The sequence below is a fragment of the Tachyglossus aculeatus genome, chromosome X1 (genome assembly GCF_015852505.1).
Source record: "Tachyglossus aculeatus isolate mTacAcu1 chromosome X1, mTacAcu1.pri, whole genome shotgun sequence".
Classification (NCBI taxonomy): domain Eukaryota; kingdom Metazoa; phylum Chordata; class Mammalia; order Monotremata; family Tachyglossidae; genus Tachyglossus; species Tachyglossus aculeatus.
In genome coordinates, this window is record NC_052101.1 from 63174019 (window position 1) to 63201439 (window position 27421).

At 41.1% G+C, this 27421-nt stretch overlaps 1 protein-coding gene and 1 long non-coding RNA gene across 2 annotated transcripts in view; one reads left to right on the forward strand and one right to left on the reverse strand.

Moving 5' to 3' along the window:
- Positions 1-23414, forward strand: part of FRMD4B (FERM domain containing 4B) — a 171209-nt gene extending 147795 nt beyond the window's left edge. Inside the window, exons 12-23 of the mRNA XM_038771649.1 lie at positions 4760-4836; positions 5651-5789; positions 6421-6562; positions 7171-7304; positions 7399-7518; positions 9829-10057; positions 13318-13374; positions 13985-14132; positions 15734-15853; positions 17727-18532; positions 20181-20313; positions 23010-23414. Coding sequence (XP_038627577.1) covers positions 4760-4836; positions 5651-5789; positions 6421-6562; positions 7171-7304; positions 7399-7518; positions 9829-10057; positions 13318-13374; positions 13985-14132; positions 15734-15853; positions 17727-18532; positions 20181-20313; positions 23010-23130 — 2226 coding nt within the window. The 3' untranslated portion in view covers positions 23131-23414. The remainder of the gene's footprint in view (positions 1-4759; positions 4837-5650; positions 5790-6420; positions 6563-7170; positions 7305-7398; positions 7519-9828; positions 10058-13317; positions 13375-13984; positions 14133-15733; positions 15854-17726; positions 18533-20180; positions 20314-23009) is intronic.
- Positions 5496-27421, reverse strand: part of LOC119949808 — a 50328-nt gene continuing 28402 nt past the window's right edge. Inside the window, exon 2 of the long non-coding RNA XR_005457319.1 lies at positions 5496-5768. This is a non-coding gene — a long non-coding RNA (uncharacterized LOC119949808). The remainder of the gene's footprint in view (positions 5769-27421) is intronic.

The following is a 27421-nucleotide window of genomic DNA, read 5'->3' on the forward strand; positions in this document are numbered from 1 at the left end:
AGTTACCTCTTCTGCAAAATGGGGATTGAGGCTGTGATTCCTATGTGGGACAGAGACTGTGTCCAACCTGATTAGTTTGTATCTATCCCAGTGCTTAGTACAGTGCCTGGCACACAGTAAGTGCTTAACAAGTACCACTATTATTATTAATAATAATAATAATAATCATCATCATCATCAACACTAAGCCTTGTTGTTAGGGAGGACAAGCATCTCTGGGCACTGTGATAGACTACCAAGTTCTCAGTATGGCCATAGTGAGCCTGCTTCGGTCTGTAGGAACCCTGTGAGGATCCAGGATGGCATGGCTAACCTTAACTCTGCCCCTTCCTGACCTGGTGTGTGACTGTGGACAAATTTCTTAACCTTTTCTGGGCACTAGTTTTCTCATCTGTAAAATGGGGGCTAAGACACCTGCTCTCCATCCCTCTTAGTGTGTGAACCCCACATGGGATGGGGACTGTGTCCGATCTGATTATTTTGAATTGTTTGGCGCATGGTAAAGAGTTATAAATATCATAATCAACATGGTAACTCCCAGGTAAGGGATTCCAATTAGAGGCCAGGGCAGATCTTTGTTTTGGTGCCAAGCCCTATTGTAATGATTGTGGTATTTGTTAGCCATTTACTATGAGGCAAGCACTGTACTAAGCACTGGGATAGGTACAAGATAATCAGGTTGGTCACAGTCTAACTTGGGAGAATAGGTATGTAATCCCCATTTTACAGATGAGGAAACTGAGGCACAGAAAAGTTAATAAGTGGCCTACCCAAGATCAGAGCCGTGATTAGAACCCAAGTTAGTCAATTGTATTGAGTGCTTACTATGTGCAGAGCACTGTGCTAAGCACTTGGGAGAGTACAATATAACAGACACATTCCCTGTTCCCAACTAGCTTACAGACCCAGGCTTTTTCCACCAGGCCAGGCTGCTTCCCTACTCCCAGATTCTGATGGACTTCAGTTTGGGGGAGTTCTGGCTGGATCGGGACCCTGCTGAACTAGAGTCTGTTGGTGGGGAGGAGGGAAGGGTGGTCCTGGAAAGGGAAATTGCTCTCTTCAAGATCACCCCAGGCCTCTGCAGAGTTTCCCAAATTCCAGTACTCATCACAGTGCAGAGCAAGCCCCCGGCAGTGGCTCTAGCCCTGATTGATCACAGAGCACTCAAAGCCTTTGCCTTGACAACACTGATTTTATTAAAGAAATCACCAGTGGAATAATTTTCTGTGTAGCTGATGGCTCACTTCCTTTAATCCTATAGGGGAAGGCAATGTATGATGATTACAAACCTGTCATCAAAATATTGTAATCATCAAGCTTTCCAAATCTGGTTTTAGGGCCACTTTTCTACCCTGATGTAATCATTTGTTTTTTAAAAGGAGGAGGAAGGTAGAATTTGTAACCTTGGGGCAGGTTCTTTTTCTATGATTTTAGTAACAATTGCGCCTTTCTTTTTGTCCTACTTCCAAGTATTAGTTAATGTATCTCTTATCTTTTGACTTTTGATAGAAGCAGCATGGCCTAGTGAATCGCGCACAGAATTGGGGGTAAGGAGACCTGAGTTCTAATTGAATACCAATCTCCACCACCTGCTTGCTGTGAAACCTTGGGCAAGTCATGAGTTCTGACCTCAGTTTCCTCAATTGTCAGTTGAGAATAAGTTCCATGCTTCTCCCTTCCCCTCAGACTGAGTCCCATGTAAGACAAGGACTGTGTCTGATTTGATTATTCAGATTCTACCCCAGCACTTAGCACAGTGCTTGGCAAATAATTTGTAACAAATACCACAATTACTATTATTGATAATGCACTCCTCCAAAGGTGTCCACTCCATAGGGTGCTGAGGGCCAGACTTGTTTATACTACATCTCCGACAAGACCTGAGCCAGCCACATTCTGTTCTACCTGATTCTGAAGGGCCCATTTTCATTTCCTTTTGATTGACAATATGCATCAATAATGGAATTTGAGTTTCTATTTTAGGTAAAACAGTTTGAAATGGGTTTGGTAAAGGTAAACACCAGATTCACTGCAGTTCTCGGTGGCAGATCTTGATCTTGGTGTCAGCCATTTGAATTGAGTGCCTACTCTGTGCAGAGCACTCTATGACACACTTGGGGAACAGACATAGAAGTAAAAATTATGAGCCCTGCCTTTGAGGAGGGGAGGACGGTAGGCACAAACTGACCAATATTCATGGCTAAGAGTAATTATAAATATGATCTAAGTGAACAAATAAGTCGAGTGACTATAACAAAATACATTTAGACAACAACAATAAGTCTTGAAGATCTGAAGAAGACAAAAACTGTCTCTTTTTTTCTCCAGGTAGAAGAAAACTAAAGTATCCCCCGAATTAGAGATATAGTATTTTAGGAATCTCCTACCCCAAAATTGTGTCCTTTAGCCAATCTCCGTGCTAATAATTACCCGAGACACCTCTGATTGTATCATTTTGCTACATACTTACTGTTCCCTTTTTCTGGCAAAACTGGTTGCTGCTTTGTTGCCTCAAAGGTACCGATTAGGGATATTATCCATTAGTTTTAGACGGATTTCTCTCAGAGCACATAATGCATCTCATTGCAAAAAAACCTTCTGAATAGAGTGAGTGATAAGAAAGGAACAGTTTGGTTTAGTAGATCTTGTTTCAAGTGCAGCCATGTTTTTTATGTGTGGGAATTGCATTGAAGGAAAACACAGCTGAGAAGCAGCTCTTCCTGTAAAACCAGTTCACATCTAGGGGTGAGTAAATGGGTGGTAGAAGTGTGCCTTTAAAACTGCCCCAAGTAAAATCCATGCATGAATTCAAGATAGCTCTCTTCAAAATCAGAAACTATCTTCAAAATAGGAATTGTAAACAACCTAAAATGTATCTCTTCCCTGAAAGAATTTAACAATGAAAACTCACTTCTCTTCCACCTGGTTAATTATCTGGAAGGGAAAAAAGGGGGGGAGGTGGAATGGGGAGGTGTCACTTGATAGAGCTGCTGATGTCAGTAATGTGTCAGCAGTGGGAGGCTAACTCTGTGAAACTGGAGTTACACCTAAGTGTCTGATGAAACAGTTCAAGAATCAATCGAGAAAGGGCTCTACTGTGGGGATGTGGGGAGTGGGGGCATTTTTCTCCTGTTTTCTGACCTACTTTTGGATGATAAGAAAAGTAAGCTTATTGTTATAGAGGTTTTACAGACACAGGTAAGTAGAAAAATTTGGTTTTAGATCACTGTCTTTTCTCACTGAACTATTTAATCTCAGAATAATGTTATGGATAAAAATGAACGATTAATGTGGTATCTGTTAAGTGTTTACTGTGGGCCAAACACTGTACTAAGCTCTGGGGTAGATGTGAGAGAATCAGGTTGGAAACAGACCCTGTCCCACATGGGGCTCACAGACTAAGTAATGCTGTGAATGCTTGTATCATTTACAAATGGCAAATTTCTTTGTGTGTTTGAGCTCTGGGTTACATTTCACTGTGGTAGTGTTCTGGGGATACAAATTGCCTAGGCTTTGATATGTGGCTGCCCATTAAAGAGACTGGAGATCAGTGTTCCTTTCCAGGCTCACAGTTATGCGATTTTCTAACTTTCTTGTAAAAACACTGTTCATAGCTTTCAAAAAGCTGTTTGAAAGGCAAGCAATTTTAAATTCACCTCAAAGCAATCAGTATGCAGAGTGCTAAAATTGTCATTAAAATCCAGTTTTCTTGAGCTGTTGTCATGCATTTCATAAAGTAATTGAGTAACAATCATTTTAGGCAAAGAAAAAGATTCCATTAAGCAGAAGTCCAAGAGTTAAAAGTTCACTGAGCAAGCAGGGGACATTGATTACAAGTACTACAAAAGTTCACTGAGCAAACAGGGGACATTGATTACAAGTACTACAAATGCAACAGGTTTAGCATCATTTATACCTGGGATAAACCCATTTAGAATGAAGCTAAAATGTCTAGTGTTCAAAACAAAAGTTTTCACAATTCTCTATAAGCATGAACATTCATCATTTAGTATAAGTCTGTCTTATAACAGCAAAATGGTTGAATAAATAAGTGGCTGGATGAGTAAGTGATGACAGTACTGTAGTGTTAGCAGCTTAAAGTTTAAGTGTTGTGTTCCCTTTTCAATAGTGGATTTGTTGGTGCAAATAAAAAGACCAGATTTTGGCCTCCCCTGGTATGCAAAATTTTCCAAGATATCCATAAGTATTGTGAAGGTAGGTGCCTGGCACCATTTATAATCTCGAGTGCTTATCCAGGTTTACTTTCACTTTTCACTCTGTAGGCTTCGGCAGTTTAGTCAGGCATAATATGGAATCAACCTGAGACAGACACAAGTTTATAGAGTTTAGAAGAAAGGAAACCATTTTCTTTGTAATTGGGAAGTGTTTGGGTATTCATTTTAGCAAACCAGAGTAAAAATGGAATGTATTTTATCCCTATAATCCCACAAATCCACTAGTATCCCCAAAAGATTGTATCCTTGAGAGGAAATACATAATTGGAAAATGCAATGAGATTTATAAATACAATTTACATGTACTCCAGTGTGCTACATCATTTTCAGTATACTGATGGTAACAAACTTAAGAGTAACAGCTTTTGTTCCTCTTTGAATACTTTGTCGAATTCACAGGCTTGGACATGCATTTTTTTCACCCTGTGAACTTCCTTAGACCAACTTCGAGTCATCTCAACAGTAATCAGCAGGATCAGTATTACTTTTGGGAAGAAATATATGTATTTCTTTTTCAATTTTAGTTATTTCAGTGGAAACAGCTGGAGAATTTGTATTTCCGTGAGAAGAAATTTGCTGTTGAAGTTCATGATCCACGCCGGTGAGAATCTTGATCATTTTAAAAACTACAATGAAAGTCCGTTGCACTTATGAATGTTTATTTTTCTTTCTAGATAAGTTCTGGATGTCATGTGAATTTCTTATAATTTGATATGCTAACATAGGTACCAGGGAAACAAAGACCCCTCAGCAAATAGCTCTCCTTTCCCCAACTCCCTCTAACCCTATCCAGAGAAGGATTCAGCAGACAGTATCTCCCTGGGCTATATTAGCATGAGCACACAGTGATATCCAACACCAATTTTTTTTTTTATAAATTAGTGTGCCAATCAGGGTTGTAAATAAGGACCTGCTGAAATTTAATCCAGATCACTGGGGCTGCTTAAATTCTCCATTATCTTAAATCATTTATCCGTCCATATTTTAGTTTATTTGTGTAAAAAAAGAACATATAATATTTACAGTCTTACTACTATGAATTTTAGCTGCTCAGTGTTATAAAAGTACCCTGTACATCTTCTTTCTTGTTGAAAAATGGAAATTGTTGGTCTTGCCTCTACTTTTGAAAAACATTTCACCTGCAGTTATTCAGCTTTAACTTATTTTTTTTTTTTGCTTAGTTATGTGGAGGTGGTTGGTTCCTGGATTGTGTTTGATTTTTGTCATAAAAAAAAATAAATGAAGACCCAGCTGTCAATATGGGAATGACAATGGTCAGGACCATTTTAAAGAACTTCACTAACAGATATAATTTGCTAGGTGTGATTTGTTTTGTACACAGGTCAGCCAAAGGCAAATTTCTTCCCCAGATTAAAGACAGTGTTTTAGTAGCATTTTTTTCCTTAATTTTTGAGGATTTCGGTATCAAGAAGAACCTTTGGGCAAAGTGGACTGGTGGTGCAAACGTGGTATGCGAACACGTCTCTGATCAAATCCATCTGGGTCATGGCAATCAGTCAGCATCAGTTTTACCTGGACCGAAAACAGAGCAAAGTAAGTTAGTTACTAGACACATTCGACTAGAGAAGTAATCTTCAGTTCAGGAGTTAAGTGTCCAAATGCACGGTTACATAAATTTACTGTTGCTTTTTCTCATTTGCTGGATTTTAACCAGTTTTCTTCGTATTCTTTTACATGTCGGTCCTCTGTCCTGTTAGATGTGAGCGCTTTGTAGGCTAGGAACTGAATTCCTTGCAATCAGTACAGTGCTACTCCACTGCACATTGTAAACATTTCCCAAATGTTAGGTATGATAAGCATAGTTCTACCCAGAAGAGAAAATGAAAAACTACTCAGTTTTCCCTTTTTGGCAATCTGTTTTAGTCTGCTTGATGGTAGGAGATGTGGAAATGGAACCTAGGAAAAGATGCCCCAAAATTGGTGTTCAAAATATCTTACTTCCTTGCCATTAGCACAAACCCTTTAAATAGGCTAAGTAGGCCAAACCTTTTAATTTGGGAGCTGGCTCGTAATTCATGGCCATTAGTTTAATCACATATGTAGCATGAGTTCTAAAGTATTAAATTTTCCTAAGTGCACTCTGCAACATAAAAACCTCAAAATGTCAGTGTCTTTCTAAAGCTACGTAGAGGTAACAATGCAGGAATATCTATCATCTCTCTAGGCAAAAATTCCCTCAGCCAGGAGTCTGGATGATATTGCAATGGATCTGACAGAGACGGGAACACCAAAGGTCTCTAAACTGGTAACTTCAGAGGCAAAGAATCAGTTTATTATGGCAAGCAATGGAAGTTTAATCTCTTCAGGTAATGTACTGGGTAAAAATAAATGCAAAATAAAGATAATAGGTCCTGATATTTGTGCTTAAAATCTTAAATGGACTCAGATACTGTTTCATTGGGAGGGTTCGATCATAAATATTAGTTCTGCAGTTCAACAGGGGCAGCTGCATTTTATAGCTGACCAAAAAAAGAAGCAAAGAAATGTTGAAAAAAGGTGATTGTCATGATATATAGGAATACAATAGTCTAATTTAAAATCCAAAATTACCTTTTAAAGTACAGTTAGCAAAACTCTTGTGCAGCCATGGCCCATCCCAGAGACCTCCTCATTTTATCAACTACTTATAACATGAAACTTCCTATTAAGGAAGTCTCTGAAATGCTGATTTTTTTTTCCCATCTTTTTTCTTAATCAATCCAATCACTGGCAAAAGGCACACTTTGTTACAGGCCAGAATCATGAGAAAATGTTTTGCTGCTTCCTTCTTATTATGTTTGGAAACAAGTGGAGGAGGAATATACTCCCATTTTAAAAGAAGGTTAGCTTAGTGTTCTTTGTTTGAAACAAAGGAAGGAAACATGGTTCACACCAAAACCCACCCCCAGCAATTAAAAAAATTATGTTTCTTCAGTTTCCCAAGATTCAGAAATCAGCGAGGAGCAAAAGAAAGAGAAAATAGTTGAACTCAAGAAAAAGGAAAAGTTGTTGCAAGAAAAACTTCTAAAAAAAGTGGAGGAGCTCAAGATGATTTGTTTGAGAGAGGCGGTGAGTCTCCTCTCCAGTTTACCTTGTCCAAATGCATACTGACACTCTCCTTCTACAAATGATAATCACACTTCATTTCCTTCCTATTTTACAGGAGCTTACTGGTAAAATGCCAAAAGAGTATCCACTGAATACAGGAGAAAAACCTCCACAAGTCAGAAGGCGGGTAGGCACTACATTCAAATTAGATGACAACTTGCTTCTAAGTGAAGAGGTATGCAATGCAACTTTAAACATTTCAATGACAATAAAGCAGGAGCATTGGCAAAGAATGTTTGGCCTGCTATTTCAGGTTTCGATGTGCTGCTTTACATTTTTATCTCAGTCTTTCAAGTAGATGCGAGTGCACAGAATGTCTACTCCTTTTTTTCCCCTCCCCTTATAACAAACAGAGGAAAATTCAACACGGTGAATATTTAGTTGACCTTTCAAAGATGTGCTTACCTTGCATGGAATGAACTCAGACTTGCTTAGGACTTAAAGATGCATCCCTGCCACCTATGTTAATCGTGCCACTAGAGAACTGAGAAAATGAACCACATTGGGAAAATGGTAGCAGCCAACTCATAAAGGGGGAAAAAGGTCCCTTATTTAATATATTATCATGTTCCTCCAAATTCAGTCAACTTCTATGTATGAAGCCTGGAAATTTTCTTTATGAAAACATTATTGTTCAGCTTTTCTGTTTCTATTTAGTTACAAGATTTGAAGAACATATTTCTTTGGAAGAGGAAAGTAAACACTAAAAAAAAGCCCTCTATGCCTCAACCTCCCTACCATTGGGTGTGGGGGCTGTTGAGTAGACAATTAATCCATCAGTGGTATTTATTGAGTGTTTGTGTGCAGAGCACTGTACAAAACACTTGGGAGAGTGCAATACAATAGAGTTAGGAGACACTCTCCTGCCCAAAAGGAATTTATAGCCTAGAGGGGACGAGAGACATTAATATAAATGAGTAAATTTGGAATATGTACAGAAGTACTGTGGAGCTGACGGTAGGGTGAATATCAAATGCTTAAAGGGTACAGATCCAAGTGCATAGGCGACACAGAAGGGAGAGGGAGCCTGGGAGAAAAGGGCTTAATCAGGGAAGGCCTCTTGGAGGAGATGTATGACCTCAGAAAGGCTTGGAAAGTGGGGCAAGTGGTGGTCTGGTATATATGGTGTGAGAGGAAGTTCCAGGCCACAGGGAGGATATGGGAAAGGGGTCAGCGGTAAGATAGATGAGATTGAGTCACAGTGAGCAAAGCTAGTGCTAGAAGAGTGAAGTGTGCGGGCTGGGCTATAGTAGGAAATCAGCGAGGTAAGGTGGGGGTGAGCTAATTGAGTGCTTTAAAGCCCATGGTAAGAAGTTTCTGTTTGATGCAGAGGTGGATGGGCAACTACTGGAGGTTCTTGAGGAGTGGAACCCATTGTTGGGTAGGGATTGTCTCTATCTGTTGCCGAATTGTACTTTCCAAGCACTTAGTACAGTGTCCTGCACACAGTAAGTGCTCAATAAATATGACTGAATGAGTGAATGTGGATTGAACTTTTTTTTTTTACACAAAAATGATCTGTGCAGCTAAATATGGACTGGAGTGGGGAGAAACAGGAGGCAGTGGTCAAAGTGGAGTATAAGAAGTGCTTGGATCAGCATAGTAGTAGTTTGGATGGAGAGAAAAGGGAGTTTAGCAAAGTGAATTTTAGTGATTTTAGTGAAGATAGAACTGATAGGATTTGGTTATCGATTGAATATGTGGGTGTATAAGAGAGACAAGTTGAGGATGATGCCAAGGTTACAGGTTTGAGAGACAGGGAGGATGGTAAATGGCAGCAGGTCCAAGAGTACCCAGAAGGGAAGGGAGATAATCATTAAGGGTAAAAGGTGTGGTTCAACATTCATTCATTTAATCATATTTATTGAGTGCTTTGTGTGCAGAGCACTGTACTAAGCTCTTGGGAGAGTACAAAACAACAATAAGTAGACATTGTTTGCCCACAACGAGCTTGCAGTCTAACAGATGTTAATATAAATAAATTACAGAGATGTACATAAGTGCTGTGGGGCTGGGAGAGAGAACGGCTTTGATTATCCCCTACAGCATGAAGATGTGCAGGCAAACGGTTAGAGATGGTACTGCTACCTCCAAACATTCACTCTGGACATTTGGGTCCCCATTTACTTCAAGTATAAGCATGCCAATGCAGCAAAACTCTTCTAAGACCCTATTCAAGGTCTCATCTTGAGAGAAGTAACCTGGCCTAAGGGATAGAGCCTGGGCCTGGGAATCAGAAGGACCTGGGTTCTAATTCCAGCTCGGTCACATGTCTGCAGTGTGACCTTGGGCAAGTCACTTCACTTCTCAGTGCCTCAGTTCCCTCATCTGTAAAGTGGGAACTAAGACTGTGCGCCTCATGTGGGACAAGGGACTATGTGCAACCTAATAGCTTTTACCTACTCCACTATGTAGTACAGTGCCTGGCACATAGTAAGCACTTAATAAGTACCATAAAAAATAACTATATCTCTTAATCATGCAGGATCCTACTTTGCAAGACCTGGAGAGCAATTTCATTATACAGCAAAAATTGGTAGAGGCTGCAAAGAAACTTGCTAGCGAGCCAGACCTATGCAAAAATGTAAAGAAAAAAAGAAAGCAAGATTACAGTGATGCAGTGAAAAAGCTCCAAGAAATTGAGAACACAATAAATGAATACCGAATAAAATTTGGCAAGAAACCAACTCAGAAAACAACACTAATTTTACCAGGTAAGAACCAATGTGTAAATGACGGATGGCTACTAATAATACAATCACTTTTAATGTGACTTTGTATTTGCCCAAATCAGGTAAGGGGATATGAAGGAAAAGAGAATTAGATTGAAGGTAAGGGGCTTTGGGCAAGGAGTTTTCAGACTCAGCCAAAATTCCCAAAGTCTTTCAACTACACAGAATAATTCATTCAGATACATCAGATTTGCAAAGTTATGGCTGGTACAGGATTTTTTTTGGCTTGTTATGAAAAAAGGAGAGTTTTCACAAATGCCATAAACTACTCAGGTCATTCATACTAGTTAGGCACCAAGCCTGTAACTAACAAATTTAAATGGAAATGTTGATGTTTAGGGCATGCAAAACTGTATTTTTAAGCTACACTCTACTATAGAGAATTTGGAATTCTAGTGACAAAGTGAATGTTAAAAAAGTTCTGAGCTGATTAAGTGTAAAATCCTTTTGATCAATCAATCCCTCTAGACTGTAAGCTTGCTGTGGGCAGGGAATGTGTATTTTTATACTGTACTCTCCCAAGCGCTTAGCACAGTGCTCTGAAGCACAGTAAGCACTCAAATGTGATTGAATGAATGAATATTTATTGAGCACTTACTGTGTGCAGAGCACCATATTAAGCGCTTGGGAGAGTACAATATAACAGAGTTGGTAGACATGTTCCCTGTGTAGTGGAAAAGGTATGGGCCTGGGAGTCAGAGGACCTGGGTTCTAATCCTGGAAGCTCTGCCAATTGCTTGCTCTGTGACCTTGGAGAAGTCACTTAATTTCTCTATGCCTCAACTATAAAATACCTTGGGGCTGTGAGCCCCAAGTGGGACAAGGACTATGTCCAATCTGATTAGAACAGTGCTTGGCACATAGTAAGCGCTTAACAAATACCATCATTATTATTATTACCTTATATCTACCTCAGCACTTAGAAAAGTGCTTCGCATATAGTACATGTTTAACAAATACCATTTTTTAAGAAAAAAATGAAAAATGAGCTTACAGTCTAGAGGGGGAGATAATTCTGAAGATGCATTTTCTTCAGAAACTTGGCTGCAGCGATTGGAATAGAGAGAGAGATTTTAGAATATTGTCATGTCAAACTGATGTAATTAACCTTGATCATAGGTTTATTTTAAATTACACCTAAGTCTTAGGCACCTGGTTTTATAAAGTTAAAAGTGAATACCCAAGAAGGAACTTGGTAATGAGAGTCACCTACAGCTGGGAAGTTTAGAATTGCTTGCTTGTGAATTATACATGAAGTAGTAACACTGGCCTGCAGCTGAGCTTGGCTAAATTTTCATTCCAGTCTTCTGCTAGAGACAGGATTAGCCAGATACTTGATTTTCATAGCCACCATTATATATGATACTACTGTGACCAACCATTTATTCACACCCAGAATTGTGGAACTCTCCATTAACCAAATTTAGGGGACCCAATGTGAACAGATCTGAAAAGAGCAGGCATTTTTTAAAAAAATGGTAATTTGCCTCAGGCAACTCTGAATTATTATTTTTTTAAGTGCAACTCCTTTTAATATCTCTTTTTGTAGTGGTGCAGCCCAGCATATTTCTGGTTCCAAAATCAGTCCAATGGTAGGAAGTAAATGCTCTTGTGCATTGGTCTTATCTCCTACTGAGTTCAGGTGACTCCAAACCAAAAAGAGTTCGCATTCAGCCTTACTATGGGATCCAGGCAGCAGGAGGAAGGGGGCTGTACAAGTCCAGTCTTACCTGATCCTACAAACTCAAAATCCCTGCAGGGCTCAATCAGCTGTTCACCTTTCACAATTCCCAGTGAACTGTCAAAGGGTCACAGCAAATGATCTGCAGTGCTGTTTTGGCTGGAGTTGCCTCCATGATAGCAGAAGCAGCAGGAAAGATTTGGCCCTGGACACGAGATTAGGGTGGGAAGTTGACTGATCAGGGGGTGGTTAGCTACTCCCTTCTCCCAGTTGGCCTCTGCCAAGTTTCTTCAGCCCGCCGCTTCTCTTCTCCCAAGCTCCCTCTCACCCCAGCCCTTCTGCTCCTGGATATTGATTGGCCAGAAATTCCCAGTGTTTGTGCAGAGTGTCAAATAACCTAACATTCAGGCTGCATTCATAGAATAGGTGGCCCTTGGGTAGCAGATGGTGTGCATGGTAAAGTATGTATTGATTGGATTAAAAACAAAAAGTCTGCCAGACAACAGATTGGTTTGGCACTGTGCCTTAAGGCTTCAGTGCATGCTTAATTAAAAGGAGAGACTGCCTGGAAATACTAGAGATTACCATTTTGAAATAGGGGAGAAAAAGAAGGCTCTCTTCAAAATGGCTGAAACTGGGTTGGTACAGTGGTTGTGCATATGTACTCTAGATGGGCGGGGCAGGAGGGGAGGCTTTGTTAGTGTCCCTGATCCTTAAGGGAATCAGATGTGCTGGCCCTTGGGATTGATCTCCAGAAGGGAATAGGGAGTCTGTTTCCCCTGCTCAGGGGATGCAGGTGTATAGCCACAGGGGAGACCACAGCCTCATTGTAACCCTTCCCTGGTACTCCTTAGTGAAACAGGCTTGGGCCTGCTTCAGTTACATAAACATGGGCTCTGGCTGGAGCACTAAAAATACATCTGGCTTAGAGCTGCCTTTCCAGTGAGCACAGATGCCCAGGCAAATCTCCATGGTGATTTGGGGTTTTACAGGGATCTTGGGATATGCTAGGGCTCAGGAAAGACTGCCCTAAATCCCATGGTATTTGATGAAGCCATGGGAGTGGTGAGGCAGAAAGGCAGGAGTGGCTCCAGATACTCCTGGGGCCAGTTCCTGGTTTGGGAAACTATACCATGGTTCTTAGGGAATCCAAGCCCTACATACCTTCTGCATAGAGGCAGGTGGTAAAGGGCATATATGAATTTACGCAGGCTACAGCTGCAGGATAGCCACCCACCTGCTTTAACAGCCCCCTCCCAAAACAGCAGTGCATCTCTGGGAGCATGACAATTACTGCACAAAATGCCTCTCCCCCCACCCCCCACCCCCCACAGCATAGGTTCTGAATATTTTCATACTACCATGAAATGAGGCACTTGCACAATATAATATGAGTAGGAATGTTGTAGTCATGGACTACATTGCTCAAGTGATAGATATAACAAATAGCTAATTATTCTTAATACGCTGTTGTCATTTCTAGTTTGATTAAAGAAAAAATGTTCCTTTAAGTTGCTGTAGCTATAATTCTACATATAAAAGATTTAACTTTCATTCACAGAAGACATAATTCCATCTGAGAGCAGTTCTTTGTCTGATACTACTACCTATGATGATGGTAAGTTACTGCTACTTTTAAAAATATTTAACTTTGAACAAAATGGAATTATTTTCCACATAAAATTTTATTTTATGAAATTGATGGCAAAGCACTCATAATGCAAGAAAATAAAATGTTTTTTCCTTAAACCAGAAAAATATTCTTTTGTATCAGCAAAGACTTGGAGGAAGTAGAATTTTGTCTATTTTGGCTTCTCTTACCCAAAAGCCAGGGGAATATGTGTTTGGACAATACATTTTCATAGATGATTTTTTGAGTTTCGTTAATCTGTAGTAGGATTTTTTTTCTTATCTAAAGCATCGTTAGAGGAAAAACATTAAAGTTAGCAAGTTTGATCATTCTACATAGGGAACTGTTTCTAGAAGTGCAACTTTTGTAGGATCCAGGGAGAGGATCAAAGGAGCATGTGGGAAATTATCTCCCTGGGTACAAAATGTGTATTAATGCCCAGAACGATAAATACTGCCCCTCCAGAACTTGGAAAATTCATCTGAAGAAAATACTATTAACACATAGCATTAAAACAAAAAATTGCTTTCCTCACTATAGCACTAACTCTTATTTTTTGAATTTTGCTAAAGATTAACTTTTCTTTCCCCCTCCACAGCCTGTGACACACTCAATCTTCCCGGACAGCGATCAAATTCAGTTCCCCATTCTCCAAGACTTCCTCCTCCCAAATCCCTTGGTATTGAGAGACTCCACCTCAGAAAATCATCTATGAATGAACAGTTCCTGGAAACTAGGCAGTCCAGGTGAGACCTACTATTACTAATAATGAGCATATATAACTGTGTCAAAGAAGACACCACAGATGGTAGAGCTTATATATGAGCATGAGTGAGATGGAAAAGACCAAACCAATGGTGAATAATCAATCATATTCATTGAGCACTTACTGTGTGCAGAGCACTGTACTAAGCCCTTAGGAGGGTATAACAGAGTTGGTAGACACAGTCCCTGCCCACAGTGAACTCACAGCCTAGAAGGGTGACAGACCTTAATATGAATAAATAAATTATGGATATGTACATAAAGTGCCATAGGGCTGAGGGAATAGTGAATAAAGGGAGGAAATCAGGGTGACATCAAAGAGAGTGGGAAAAGAGGAAATAAGGGTTTAGTCAGGGAAGGCCTCTTAGAAGAGATGTGCCTTCGATAAGACTTTGAAGGTGGGGAGAGTAATTGTCTGTTGGATATAATGATGGAAACAGTGAGCCCAACACTCTGGTTCAGGGATGCTGTAATGCGCAGTCCAAGTCCAGATGGGCAAAGTAAGCTTCTTTGGCTTCTTGCCTGAGATACCTGTTTTAAATGGAGGCTTTCTGGGTTCTATGGCACCTCCCTCTCTACACTACCACAATGTGATTCTGCTGCTCTGAGAAGTTTTCATAGCGGAGCATGATGGAAGCAAAACCACTGTCAGAACACACCAATCTTCTCCGATCTTCCCTCTCCTCTCCCCCATCCCCTCTTGGAGCATACCCCAAACGGTGTCTGTGTGAAGGACGCCACAGAGAGGTGCAATCTTTCCCTGTTTCCTTCCACCCTTCTCCCATGTAAAGAAGCATCAGTAATGGATTAACAAGAGTCAGTCAGGAAATATTAGCATCTTTTGAATTTGAATAGCATCTCTCCTCTCAGGACCTCACAACACCATTAGAAATATACGGGAGTAGGAGTTATCTTCATTTTACAGGGAAAACAGACTGAAACATGAACCAGGATAACTTTAAAAACCATTCCGTTTGTTAGTTTGCTAAAGAACCATCTTCCCTCCTAAAGTCATTCCTTAAGTTTCTCATCTGTCAACACCACCATCCTTCCTGCCCCAGAAACCCACCATTCCGCTTGTTAATTTGCTAAAGAACCATCTTCCCTCCTAAAGTCATTCCTTAAGTTTCTCATCTGTCAACACCACCATCCTTCCTGTCCCAGAAACCCACACAATCTTAGTATCATCTTTAAATACTAATAATACTAATAATTAGGGTCCCTGAGATCGTGTTTATAAACATAAGATCTAGGGGACTGTTGAAAGCAGACAAGAATACAAATAAGAATTTAGCTCAAAGGAGTAGCATAGTTGTAGTCCAGGATGCTCGCTTTGACTTCCCATTTCCTCCCCCCCACCAACATGTGCCTACTGCTTAAAGCAACTTGACCATTCAGGAGATGATTGCCAGAGGTCATTTCTATTAGCCATTGCTAGAATTTCGCCAACTGCAAAGTGATCCTTCTTCCCATTCCTTCCTTTCCCTTTGTATTTCCAGTGGTTTTGGCATGAACTTGCTCTCTATTTTCGTAGAACTATTATAAGAAATGACCATTTACTCCATTCTATTCTTTATCATAGAGAGATGTTGTCAGCCCACAGCAGTCCTTATAAAACTCTGGAGAGGCGACCCCAGGGAGGAAGGAGCATGCCGACTACACCGGTTCTAACACGCAATGCCTACAGCAGCAGCCACTTAGAGTAAGAGGAGTTTATTTGGGGGTTGGGAGGGGCATGGCTTGCTCAAACAGTACATAAAGTAGACCAAGCTCTCCTAACATGTGGGTTTGTGTTCTGACAAAAAGAAAAACAGTGTTAAGGAAAACTTAATACTGCCAGTGTCCGCTGCTGTGTATATATGCACGTGTGCAACAGATAAATACAAACCTAGAGGGTCTGCAGATTCCAATTTCAGATATTTTGTTAATTGGTACCTACTTAGGTACTCTATCATCTCTCCCAAGAAAAGGCAAAGTTGACACAGTTGCCAAAAATCTTAATTTTTTATTCAGCACAGAAGTGATACAAACAAAAAAAAAGGTGCTCTCCAAATGGTACATAGGTTTCTTTAGGCTCTAGGGCAGGGGTTTGCTTTTAAGAAACTGTACCCCAGTGGGCTCAGGGCTTCACCCCTCTTTGCCCACTGTCACCCAAACACAGAGAAATTCTTATTGGAGTCCTAACTCAGAAAGTGGAGCTTCAATAGCTGGAGTGGATGCGAAGAGAAACCGTTCTTACTGCCATCAGTTTTCTGCCATTCATTCAATAGTATGTGAGCACCAGCTCTGTGCAGAGTGGTCACACCAAGTGATAGGGAAAGGTGTGAGAATGGCCTATGGGGAGCTCATGATGGACACCACTTGGAAAGATTCAAAGTGATAAAAGGCAAGAAAACAAGAAAAATTAAAAAAAAAAAAGCTACAGTACATTTGAGCCAGAGGAGCTGTTTTCAGGCTCTGTGCTGCACCAGCAAGCTGGTTAAGAATCCAACAGGCACAACCTTCCTCAAACTTCAGTGGTTTGGAAGGTACACTGTGGCTTTACCTTTTGCCTAACCTGCTCTAGTGGGACAGAGCAGGGACCCACAAGAAGGAGTATTGGAAGCAGGGAGGAGGGGGGAAGAAAGTGGTAACTCTTCTGCCTATGTTTCTCCTCTGGTGGAGGTAAAGCCGCCAAGGCAGCAAAGCTGCAGCTTTACCTTCTGCCCACCCCATTCCAGCAGGACAGGGTTTTGCCCCCAGTGTGGCATGTGGGGAGAGTGGCGATGTCTATTCCGCCAGCCACGATCTTCTGTTGAAGGTGGAGTTGTCAAAGCAGCATAGCTGCAGCTTTACTTTCTGTCTAACCTGCTCTAGGGGGACAGGGCAGGATGCCCCCCCCCAGCCCCCTCAAATCTCTCAAGGTGGAATTCGGGGGGGGGGGAGCGGAGAGGAGTGGCGATGTTTCTTCCGCCAGAGTCGGTATTCCAGTGGAAGTGGAGCTCCGCTTTACCTCTTTGCCCACCCTGCTTCATTCAGCAGGACAGGGCAGAGCCACCAAGGCACCTCCAGAACCATGGGGCCATTTCTTGTTGGGCTCCTGACAGACGTGAACTATGAGAAGCTGACAGTGGTGCTCCATCCAACTCCAGCTGTTGCTGTGCTACTTCTTGCTGGGCTCCTCAAAGGTCTTGCTTCAGATAGCTTAGTGAGGAGCAGTTTAGCAAAGTCAAGAGTTGTTGCTACTGGCAAAATACTCAAGCCACGTACGATCTTTTGATGCAGCCCCCACAGGGACTTATACTCCTGGCTGACAACCTGCTCTAGAGAAGAATTCATCCCCTCTGCCCCAAAATACGGGAGTCCCATTTCAGAATGGATTAAAATTGGCCCGTTTTCCCACGTGGAAATCTGGAGAATGAGCATGATCATTATGCTCTATTTAAAAATAATTCTGGTTTCAGCTGGATTGCAAGTTGTGAGAGATGCTGTGGATTTAACTTGGTAACGTAAAGAGCTGTTGCAACTCGAGTGTACTTAATCTTAAAGTTTTCAATGTTCTCTTTTTAAACAAGCCTGATTTCTCACTCTTTCAGGCCAAATGCTTCCTCACAACACTCTAGACAGCGTAGCGGAAGCTTGGAGTCACAGACACACCTGCTGTCCGAGATGACCAATGACAAGCCATTATTCTCCCTTTCAAAATCCCAAAGAAGTAGCAGCATTGAAATCCTAGATGATGGATCATCCTATACCAGCCAATCAAGCACAGAATATTATTGTGCAACTCCCAGTGCAGGTTCATACTATACGACACAAACTCTTGACACTCGCACAAGGGGACGAAGAAGGTCTAAAAAACAGAATGTTTCCACTTCAAATTCGGGTAGCATGCCCAACCTAGCACAAAAAGAGGCCAGGAATGGGGTCTACCAGAAAAGTCAGGAACAACCGTCTTCCAGTTATTACATTTCTGGATATCCGCCTTACGCTGAAAACAATCTTTATTACAACGGAGGATATGTTTATGAAAATGATACTGAGGGACAGTACAGTGTGAATCCTTCCTATCGTGCCTCAGCACATTATGGATACGACCGTCACAGGGAATATAGATCCTACCATGAAGACGAGATGGACCGGGTGCCCCACAACCCATATGCAACTCTCCGACTTCCAAGGAAGACAACTACTAAATCAGAGCACATAACCAAAAATATTCACAAGGCCTTAGTAGCAGAGCACCTCCGTGGTTGGTATCAACGTGCATCAGGTCACAAAGATCAGGGTCATAGCCTTCAGGCAGGCTTTGATTCCGACAGAGGATCACAGCGAAGCCTGGGATTGGCCAGTCTGCAAGTACCCTGCTCCCCAAGCAGTAGAGCATCTTCTTATTCTTCAGGTAATGGAAGAGGAGTTGGGTGAAAAGGGGTGGGGGAATCAAAGCAAAAAGAGCAGAGGGCAGGGGGAGAATTCAAGCTGGGCTTCCAGCCTTACTTACCCCAGCTCTCTGACAAGACATGAACGGTTGCCGGTCAGGGGTGCAAAAGCCTGAAATGGTGGTTGCCTGGCTTGGTATCTCTTTGAAGCTTGTCTTCTCCCAAGCCACGCCCCCAGGAACATTTGGAGACATCTGGAACATCTGGAAACGCCTGGCCATTGTGCCATCGGTATCATCACACTTACTCAACCACCCCGTCTTCATCCTCTTCCATCCCTATCCCCGCATCTTAAGTCACCTCCTTAAAGCACCTTAAAGAGCTACAGTGGAGTAGAGCAGAGTGGAGGCAGCAACAGCAGCTGCCACAGAGGGAGTGTTTGTGTGGTTCAAACAAAGAAAAAGTGGGGAGAGGTGGGGTAGTGGGGAGAGAAGAGTTGCCTTCCTATCCACTGTCCTAGAGTTTGTGAGGGGCCTGTTAGGCCCAGACAGAAGAAATGGGTTCAAGGTATTGACAATTAAGAATCAAATTCACTCAAGACAAAGAAGAGTCTGCATTTAGTAATTTAGGATGAAGTAGTATGGCACCCAGTTCCAAGTTTTTGAATGCATGCTCCAATTACTTGGTAACAATGCAAATCAGACTCTTCTCCCCCAAACCTGTGACATCACTTACTGGGCATTTTTCAAGTGAATCCTCCAAAGGCCAGGGGCAGTTGTCCCTTAGTGGTGGTCACTAATTCAAAAATACAAGATCTGATTTGTGTTCCAAATAAAAGATCTCCCTCCAGAAGGAAATCTGAAGAATAAAATCTTCCTGGTAGCGAGAAAAATTTAGCCATGGAGTCAATCGATCCCCAGTTACTGAAGTTTGAGTTATAAAGATTGCATACACAGGCACCTTGCTGACCTCCCAGTGAGAGCTAAGGGGCTGTTATCTTTGCTAAATGGGGGAACAGAGATTTGGGTTTTGGTTGGGTGAAGAGAGACTGTTGGAGTCACTAAGCTGCCATTGTACTGATTCTACTTCTGGTTTAAGTGGAAGCAAAGAGTCATAAGAGAGAAATAATTAGTAGTAAAGAAAAGGGGAAGCATAGATGGTGAAAAGTGGCACTGGAAATAGTTTTCACTTCACCTACCAGAATTGAACTCTGCCCTCAGTCATGAGGGTTCTAGTGTCGATCTTACATATAGCCTAGGTGTAAAAGATGGGAGTTTTGTAGGCCGACTGACTTGATACAGCAGTGCTGTATATTTACTGGGTAGTAAACTCTTCCCTAGTTGTTGCTCAGTCTCTTTGTTCCCTTTTAATTACTAAATTGAACTGAATCATCATCCTTCCTTACTGTTCCTTTAATCCTTCCTTTCTCAGTCACCTGGATCAACTAAAATCCAGGAAAAAAGTAGACTCCGTGTATTGAAATACCTGTTGGCAGAAAGCAGTGGGTTTAGGCATGTTCTCCATATATGATCTGTGGTTTTAAATGATGTGTGCACACCACTACAGATTATCAAGAACTTAATTCTAAATGTCTGAAAAATCTTAACCTACCCTGCATTACAGCTGTCTCTGGAGGCTACAGAAGTAAATTTGTGTCTTTCTTACTCCTAGTGTCTTCCACAAATACATCTGGAAACTGGAGAACCCAGATTACAATGGGATTACCTGAGTATGATACTGTCTCCCATTCTTCCTACACCAGCTGCTACAGAAACGTTTATAGCACCTTGCCACCTCCAAACAGGTAAGAAGAATGTGGTCTAAAATACTTTATGGTCTTATCCCAAATACCTATACCAGTTCTGAGAAAATTGAAGGTAGGAATATGGTTCCAGTTTCTGAACAGAAAAAAACTGCCAAGCAAGGAAAAGGAAGTTTATCAATGTTGAGGATGCCTTCAGCCTGTATACATATTATTCTTTCAACATTTGAGGATACTATTTTACATATATAAGCTTGATTTTGTATTGTAATGGTTCACATCCTATCAGACTTTAGAGATGAAACTGCAAATGTAATTTGGCAGGAAAATTTCAATTTATGCTGAAAATGAGCATGAAATGCCTCAACCCCAAAACCTGAATTTTTCCTATCAAAAAATCCTAGTGGGCAAATTAACTGCCACATCTGTCCATACACTTCCTCCCTTGTGGAAATAATGGAAATCACCATCTGGCCAGATTGCTGTCTGTACTCTGCAAAACTAAACCATTAGAAAAATACTCTAGTGAATAGCTTTCAAGAAACAGGGACTTTTTCAATATATAGAAACTCAGCAAAAAGACAGTGACTCATAGGTGATACATTAGTTTTATGATGAACACCATATCCTCTTGTCAGTTTGTATTGTACTAGGTTTGACTGATACATGCTTTATGCTTCATGATCCCTAAAATTATGCAACTTTGTGCCATTTTCCCTAAAATCTATTTCCTCATTCTTTGGCTTAGTGTTGCAAGGGTGTGATCTATACTAAATGAAGCAGCAAGTTGAGTAGACAGGATGAATGTTTTTGAAGTCATGTACCCCTGGGCTTGTTCTGGGAATCTTTGTATCATCGTATCTGCCTGCGTTTTCAACCTCCTGTCGACCCCTTCATTTTTATCCCCCTACCACCCTGCCGTTATGGGTAGGGCTAGTGTACTTCCAAGCCCAGGAAGGTTGGAAGGAGCAGTTCAGGGCTTCCATATCTCCCAGACAGCAGCTGTCAATCTTCCAGAACCTCGGTCAATTGGAAGCTTGCAACCTCTTGAAAAACTCCTATCTGTAGGGAACCCATCACTTTCCAGCCCCTGTGGGCTATATTGCAACACAGAGTAGTAACAGCAAAACTCCTTGTTATTAGCTGACTGAGCCAGTCAGTGTTCACACCATTCACACAGACAAAACCTACCAGGCCCTTTGCCAATGCCATGGAGTTCTATTTTATATAGACAGAAATAGTGTTTGAATTTTCCCCAGTATCAGTGGCCTTCTAAAACATTGACTCTAGGTTGCTTTGGGGTTTGAACATTTAAAATCATATTCTGAATACTGGTGTTCCTGGATATTAACACAGAATAAGCACACACAGTTTTGTTTAGTAAAAATGCATAAGACTTGCTAAAGGCCTCATCTCTTCGATACAGTGAAGCAGTGTGGCCTAGTGGAAAGAGTACAGACTTGGGAGTCAGAGGACTTGGGTTCTGATCTTAGCTCTGCCACTTGTCTGTTGCGACCTTGGGCAAATCACTTCTCTGTGCCTCAGTTACCTCATCTGTCAAATGGGGATTAACACTGTGAGCCCTGAGCCCACTGTTGGGTAGGGACTGTCTCTATATGTTGCCAACTTGTACTTCCCAAGCGCTTAGTACAGTGCTCTGCACACAGTAAGCACTCAATAAATACGATTGATTCATAGGAACCGTGTCCAAACTGATTATTTTGTATCTACCCCAGTACTTAATACAGTACCTGGCACATAATAAGCGCTTAACAAATAGCAAAATTATATAATATAGTTTAGATCTGAGCTCTGGTGCTACAAACTGTTTTTCAAATGACTTTTCTGCTTCTTTTACATTGTTTTCAATTTTCCTCCTCTTATCTAAACATGACCCGTTACTAGGCAGAACAGAGGGCTTCTATCCAGGAGAGTGATTGTTACTTCTGAAATGCGATCATTTTTAAATTCTCTTATGCTAAGTGTAGCCAGCTGTAGTAAGTACAGTACTTCAAATTTTGTGTGCTGTTTCATGTGTGGCAGATATGGCTTGCTTGTGGTTGCTGTGTGAAATTAATTAGGAAATGTTTAATTTTGGTGTGATGACTTTAGAGAGGTACTAGAGTTTCTTAAAGTGGTAATATAAGGCTTCATTTTGACTTTTTCTTTGACATCACTAAACACATTAACATAGAATTTTGTACTAATTATTTAACCTTTTTAACCAGAATTTTTTTGAAACAAATTTTTAGTTTGAGAGTTTACCAAGGTTTAACTAAAATATGATACTGGTGGGAAGTTATCCTGATAACTGCCCAACTCATTGTTTACCTACCACATGATATAAATATGGTTACTTGGTGGGTTTTTCATTAATCACTCATACACTTGTCATACACTGTCATACACATATTCAGCGCTAATATTATTTATATTGCCATCCATCTCCCCACCAGACTGCTAGTTCATAATTGTCTGGGAACGTGTCTAACAACTCTGTTGTACTGTACTCTCCCAAGCCTTGCACACAGTAAATGCTCAATAAAAACCATTAATGATAATAAATCCTATCTCCCTGCCACCACCCACCAGGACAACTCTGAGAAAAGCACTTTATATTTCGGGAAGATTGTTTGAAATGTAGTTCATCCTAGACATAGTCCTTTTACTCATTTTCCATACTGTATTTCAACAAAGTTGACCAAGTTGCTAGTAATTTTCTGTATTTTCTTTCACAGGCCATATGCCGAGGCCAGTCAGCTGGACCATGCAGATGGGAACAGGTTGGAAAATGAGTTGGACACTAATGAGCAAAGATTATTTTGGCATGAAGACTCCAAGCCTGGAACATTAGTTTAAACTGCCACCCAATCTTTTGACCAAACTCTGCCTTCTTACCCATGTGTGCCTTGCACAGTAAGATGTTCTTTCAAAGGACATCTCCCTCTGGAAATCTGAAAACATCAAAAGCTGAAGAAGAGTTCAAATGAACTGTCAGGGGAGCCTGTACAAAAAAAAAAACCAAAACAAACAACCCAATAGCATTTCTTTCCAATTCAAGGCAGCACTAACTGAGCAAGGTCCAACCACATTTTAACCATCTCCAAGATGGAGCTCTTGATCCAAGAATTTATATTTAGCAAGCACTTTTTGGGAGAATTAAAGTTGTTGAAGGCAAACCTCAAAACTATGAAGAGGGACTTTTCTAGTGAGAAGTGGGAATTTTAAGAGCACAATTCAGATTTGTGATAGCTGTCAAAATTTCTTCTACAGCAATAGGCCGTGAAATCTTTGAAGTCACAAGCTAATGAAGAATATGTGCACATTCATTCATTCAATCGTATTTAGTGAGCACTTATTGTGTGCAGAGCACTGTATTAAGTGCTTGGGAAGTACAAGTTGGCAGCATATAGAGATGGTCCCTACCCAACAACAGGCTCACAGTCTAGAAGGGGGAAACAGACAACAAAACATGTAGACAGGTGGCACATAAATGGTGGGTCAAGACAGTATTGGAAATTACTTGAAGGGAAGTTTAATTTTATGGAGGTTTGAGTGAGCTTAGATGTTTCAAGGTGTTGAGTGGGTTTTTTAGTTTTTCTTTTTGTAAGCACCACAAAATAGTCTCTGGGGGGAGGGGGGCATTTGCCACTGCAATCTGTAATGTAAGTTCATAGTAGTAGATTTAGGGTATGAAGCAGTATGTTGAATTATTTACATGTTCTTTGTGTGTTTTCTAAGGTACAATTTCATTGTGCAAATGAGCACATTTCTCACACTGAACGCACAGTGAACTGTTGGTCAGACTGGTAGCCATTCAACTTTGTACTGCCATTTCTTAATGGCAAACATAAGGGATGCACTTTGGTTATGCAACTTTAAAAACTGCATTGTGATGACCAGTATTTTGAGGTGGTTAAAAAAAAAAAGAAAAGGCCAATTGGGTGCCTTAAAACTGTGGGCATTAGACTCACATGAATCATCTGATCTGCAGGTGTAATACCAAGTCACTGAGTGACAAAAATAAAATGAAATAAAAACCCAAGCTGCAATTTGATTAATTATGAGGCTAAAGCTACCTCATTTTCTATGGCAGAACAAACTGGGCATTACATATAGAATTTCAAAACAGTAGTTCATTTCCATATTGTGACATTACTCATTTCTCAACTGTACTGTGCTATAGAATTAAAAAAAAGGTGCTCTCTCCTTTTAAATAAAGGACTGGTAACTCCTTGTTCATATTGTGAATAGAAAGTTTCTGAGAAGCTTTTTTGGACCTTTTTTACCTATATTCCAAAGCATGTAATATATACATAAAGATAAATTTGTTAAGCTGGTCCTTAGTCATTTGTATCATTAGATTTGAGGTTTGGAAAGAAAAAAAAACCAAAAAAATAATTTATTCTTTTTTTGCATATTTGTATAGCCTTCTAGAAACAATTTCCCTTTTGCATATTCTTTTACTTTTTTTCCTGACTTTTAAGACCTATTGCTTTTTATATAGGTCAATAAACTAAAAGTGTGTTACCAAAAAATGCTTGAGCATCTCTGTTGTAATTAATAAGCCAGACTTCTCTTTAGTGTTACTTGATTAAATGATGTTTTCTAAAAACCCAAAAATATGAGTAATTCTCAGCAAAATGGTTCTCACATTAACTTTTTGGGCTTATGAATAGTCGAGGACAGCTCCTGCTAGCCTAGACCCTCACCCCGATTCTCTTCCATGAGGTAAGTTTCAAAACGAAGAGGTCACAAAGTATTAAAGAATTAGTTACTAGCTCCCTAGAGGAGGTCTTCCAACATTGTAATAAAATGAAACAGGTACACAAGCTAGACAGCTAAAGCAAAATTAGGGATAGCACTGCAATGTACCATATTGCAAGATACTGTTCAGAATAATTAACAGGATTTGATTCTTTGATTTTGAAGCTAATGTAATAATAATATGTATGACAGCAGACCCTATGATCAAGGTGTAACATGAAGATATTCCTAATAAAGGTACAGCACCCCCTGTAGAGCAGAAATATCCTTTAGAAACGGTGGAGAGGAACGAAGTACTGGTGTTTAAAGGATTCTTTGGGCGTGTGTGTGGTTTGAATCTCAAATAGCCTGACTGCCTCGTGGTAGCATAGTGGGGCAGGAAAAAGGTTCACAACCCTTAAACCTGTAGGCACCAGATTCAAGTCAATACTTCTTATTTCCCTTGCAATACTTCTAGACTTGGGAAAAGTTTCTATGGTCCTTCCTACCTCCACTGTCCAAAAGGAATTAAGGTGTTCGGGAGGTTCACATGAAAATAAAAGTATCAGTGCTTCAAAATTTTGGCCGAAGCCCCAATTCCATTCCATCTAAATCAATATATTCACAAGGTGAGAGGACCTTAATGGCTCAGACACTGACTTTTGTAGTGAAAGATAGTAACAAGTGGTAGGGTTCAATGAGTTGAGCATCAGAAACTAAAGGGATTATGATTTCTAATTCTGGCTACCTACCACTAGCTCCACCCTCTTGGATTTCCACACCTATGGAAGGAGATGACCAAAGAGGCCTTGTACAAGGCCTCAAAAGATCAGTAAAGGGTTTGGCTTTGGAGCTGACCAATTGGAATCACCAACAGTAGCATTCTTACAGGTGGCAGTGTCTTCTTGATGAAACACACTGTGGGAACATGATCCGAGGGTTTAGAGAGTCCGCTCCAATTTCAGTTTTGTCAGACTAGCTCTGTAGCCTGATCCCATCATTATGTCTGCATTTGGTCAAGAGAACACCACTCACCTGTCTCTTTAGGAGGGCCTAAACATTAATTAGTTTTTGCCAGGTACTTGGCGATCTACTGATGAAAGGTGTTTTGTAGTGTTATTTCATTCATTCAATCGTATTTATTGAGCACTTACTGTGTGCAGAGCACTGTACTAAGCACTTGGGAAGTATAAGTCGACAACATATAGAGACAGTCCCTACCCAACAATGGGCTCACAGTCTAGAAGGGAGAGACAGACAACAAAACAAAACATGTAGACAGGTGTCAATCGTCAGAACAAATAGAATTAAAGCGATATGTACATCATTAAAATAAATAGAATAGTAAATATGTACAAGTAAAATAAAGTAATAAATCTGTACAAATATATACAAGTGCTGTGGGGAGAGGAAGGAGGTAGGGCAGGGGGGATGGGGAGGAGAGAAAAAGGGGGGCTCAGTCTGGGAAGGCCTCTTGGAGGAGGTGAGCTCTCAGTAGGGCTTTGAAGGGAGGAAGAGAGCTGGCTTGGCGGATTCCAGGCCAGAGGAAGGATGTGGGCCAGGGGTTGACGGTGGGACAGGCGAGAACGAGGTACAGTGAGGAGGTTAGCAGCAGAGGAGTGGAGGGTGCAGGCTGGGCTGTAGAAGGAGAGAAGGGAGGTGAAGTTGGAGGGGGCAAGGTGATGGAGAGCCTTGTAGCCGAGAGTGAGGAGTTTTTCCCTGATGTGTAGGTTGACAGGCAGCCACAGGAGATTTTTGAGGAGGGGAGTAACATGCCCAGAGCATTTCTGCACAAAGATGATCCGGGCAGCAGAGTTAAGTATATACTTAAGTGGGGAAAGACAGAAGGATGGGAGATCAGAGAGGAGGCTGATGCAATAATCCAGTCGGTATAGGATGAGAGATTGAACCAGCAAGGTAGCGGTTTGGATGGAGATGAAAGGGTGGATCTTGGCAATGTTGTGGAGGTGAGACCGGCAGGTTTTGTTGACGGATTGGATGTGTGGGGTGAATGAGAGAGGGGAGTCGAGGATGACATCAAGGTTGCGGGCCTGTGAGACGGGAAGGATGGTAGTGCCGTCTACACTGACAGGAAATTCAGGGAGAGAGCAGGGTTTGGGAGGGAAGATAAGGAGTTCAGTCTTGGACATATTGAGTTTTAGATGGCAGGCAGACATCCAGATGGAGATGTCCTGAAGGCAGGAAGAGACACGAGCCTGAAGGGAGGGAGAGAGAGCAGGGGCAGAGATGTAGATTTGGGTGTCATCTGCATAGATGATAGTTGAAGCTGTGGGAGCAAATGAGTTCACCAAGGGAGTGAGTGTAAAGAACAGAAGGGGACCAAGAGCTGACCCTTGAGGAGCCCCTACAGCAAGGGGATGGGACGGGGAGGAGGAGCCCACAA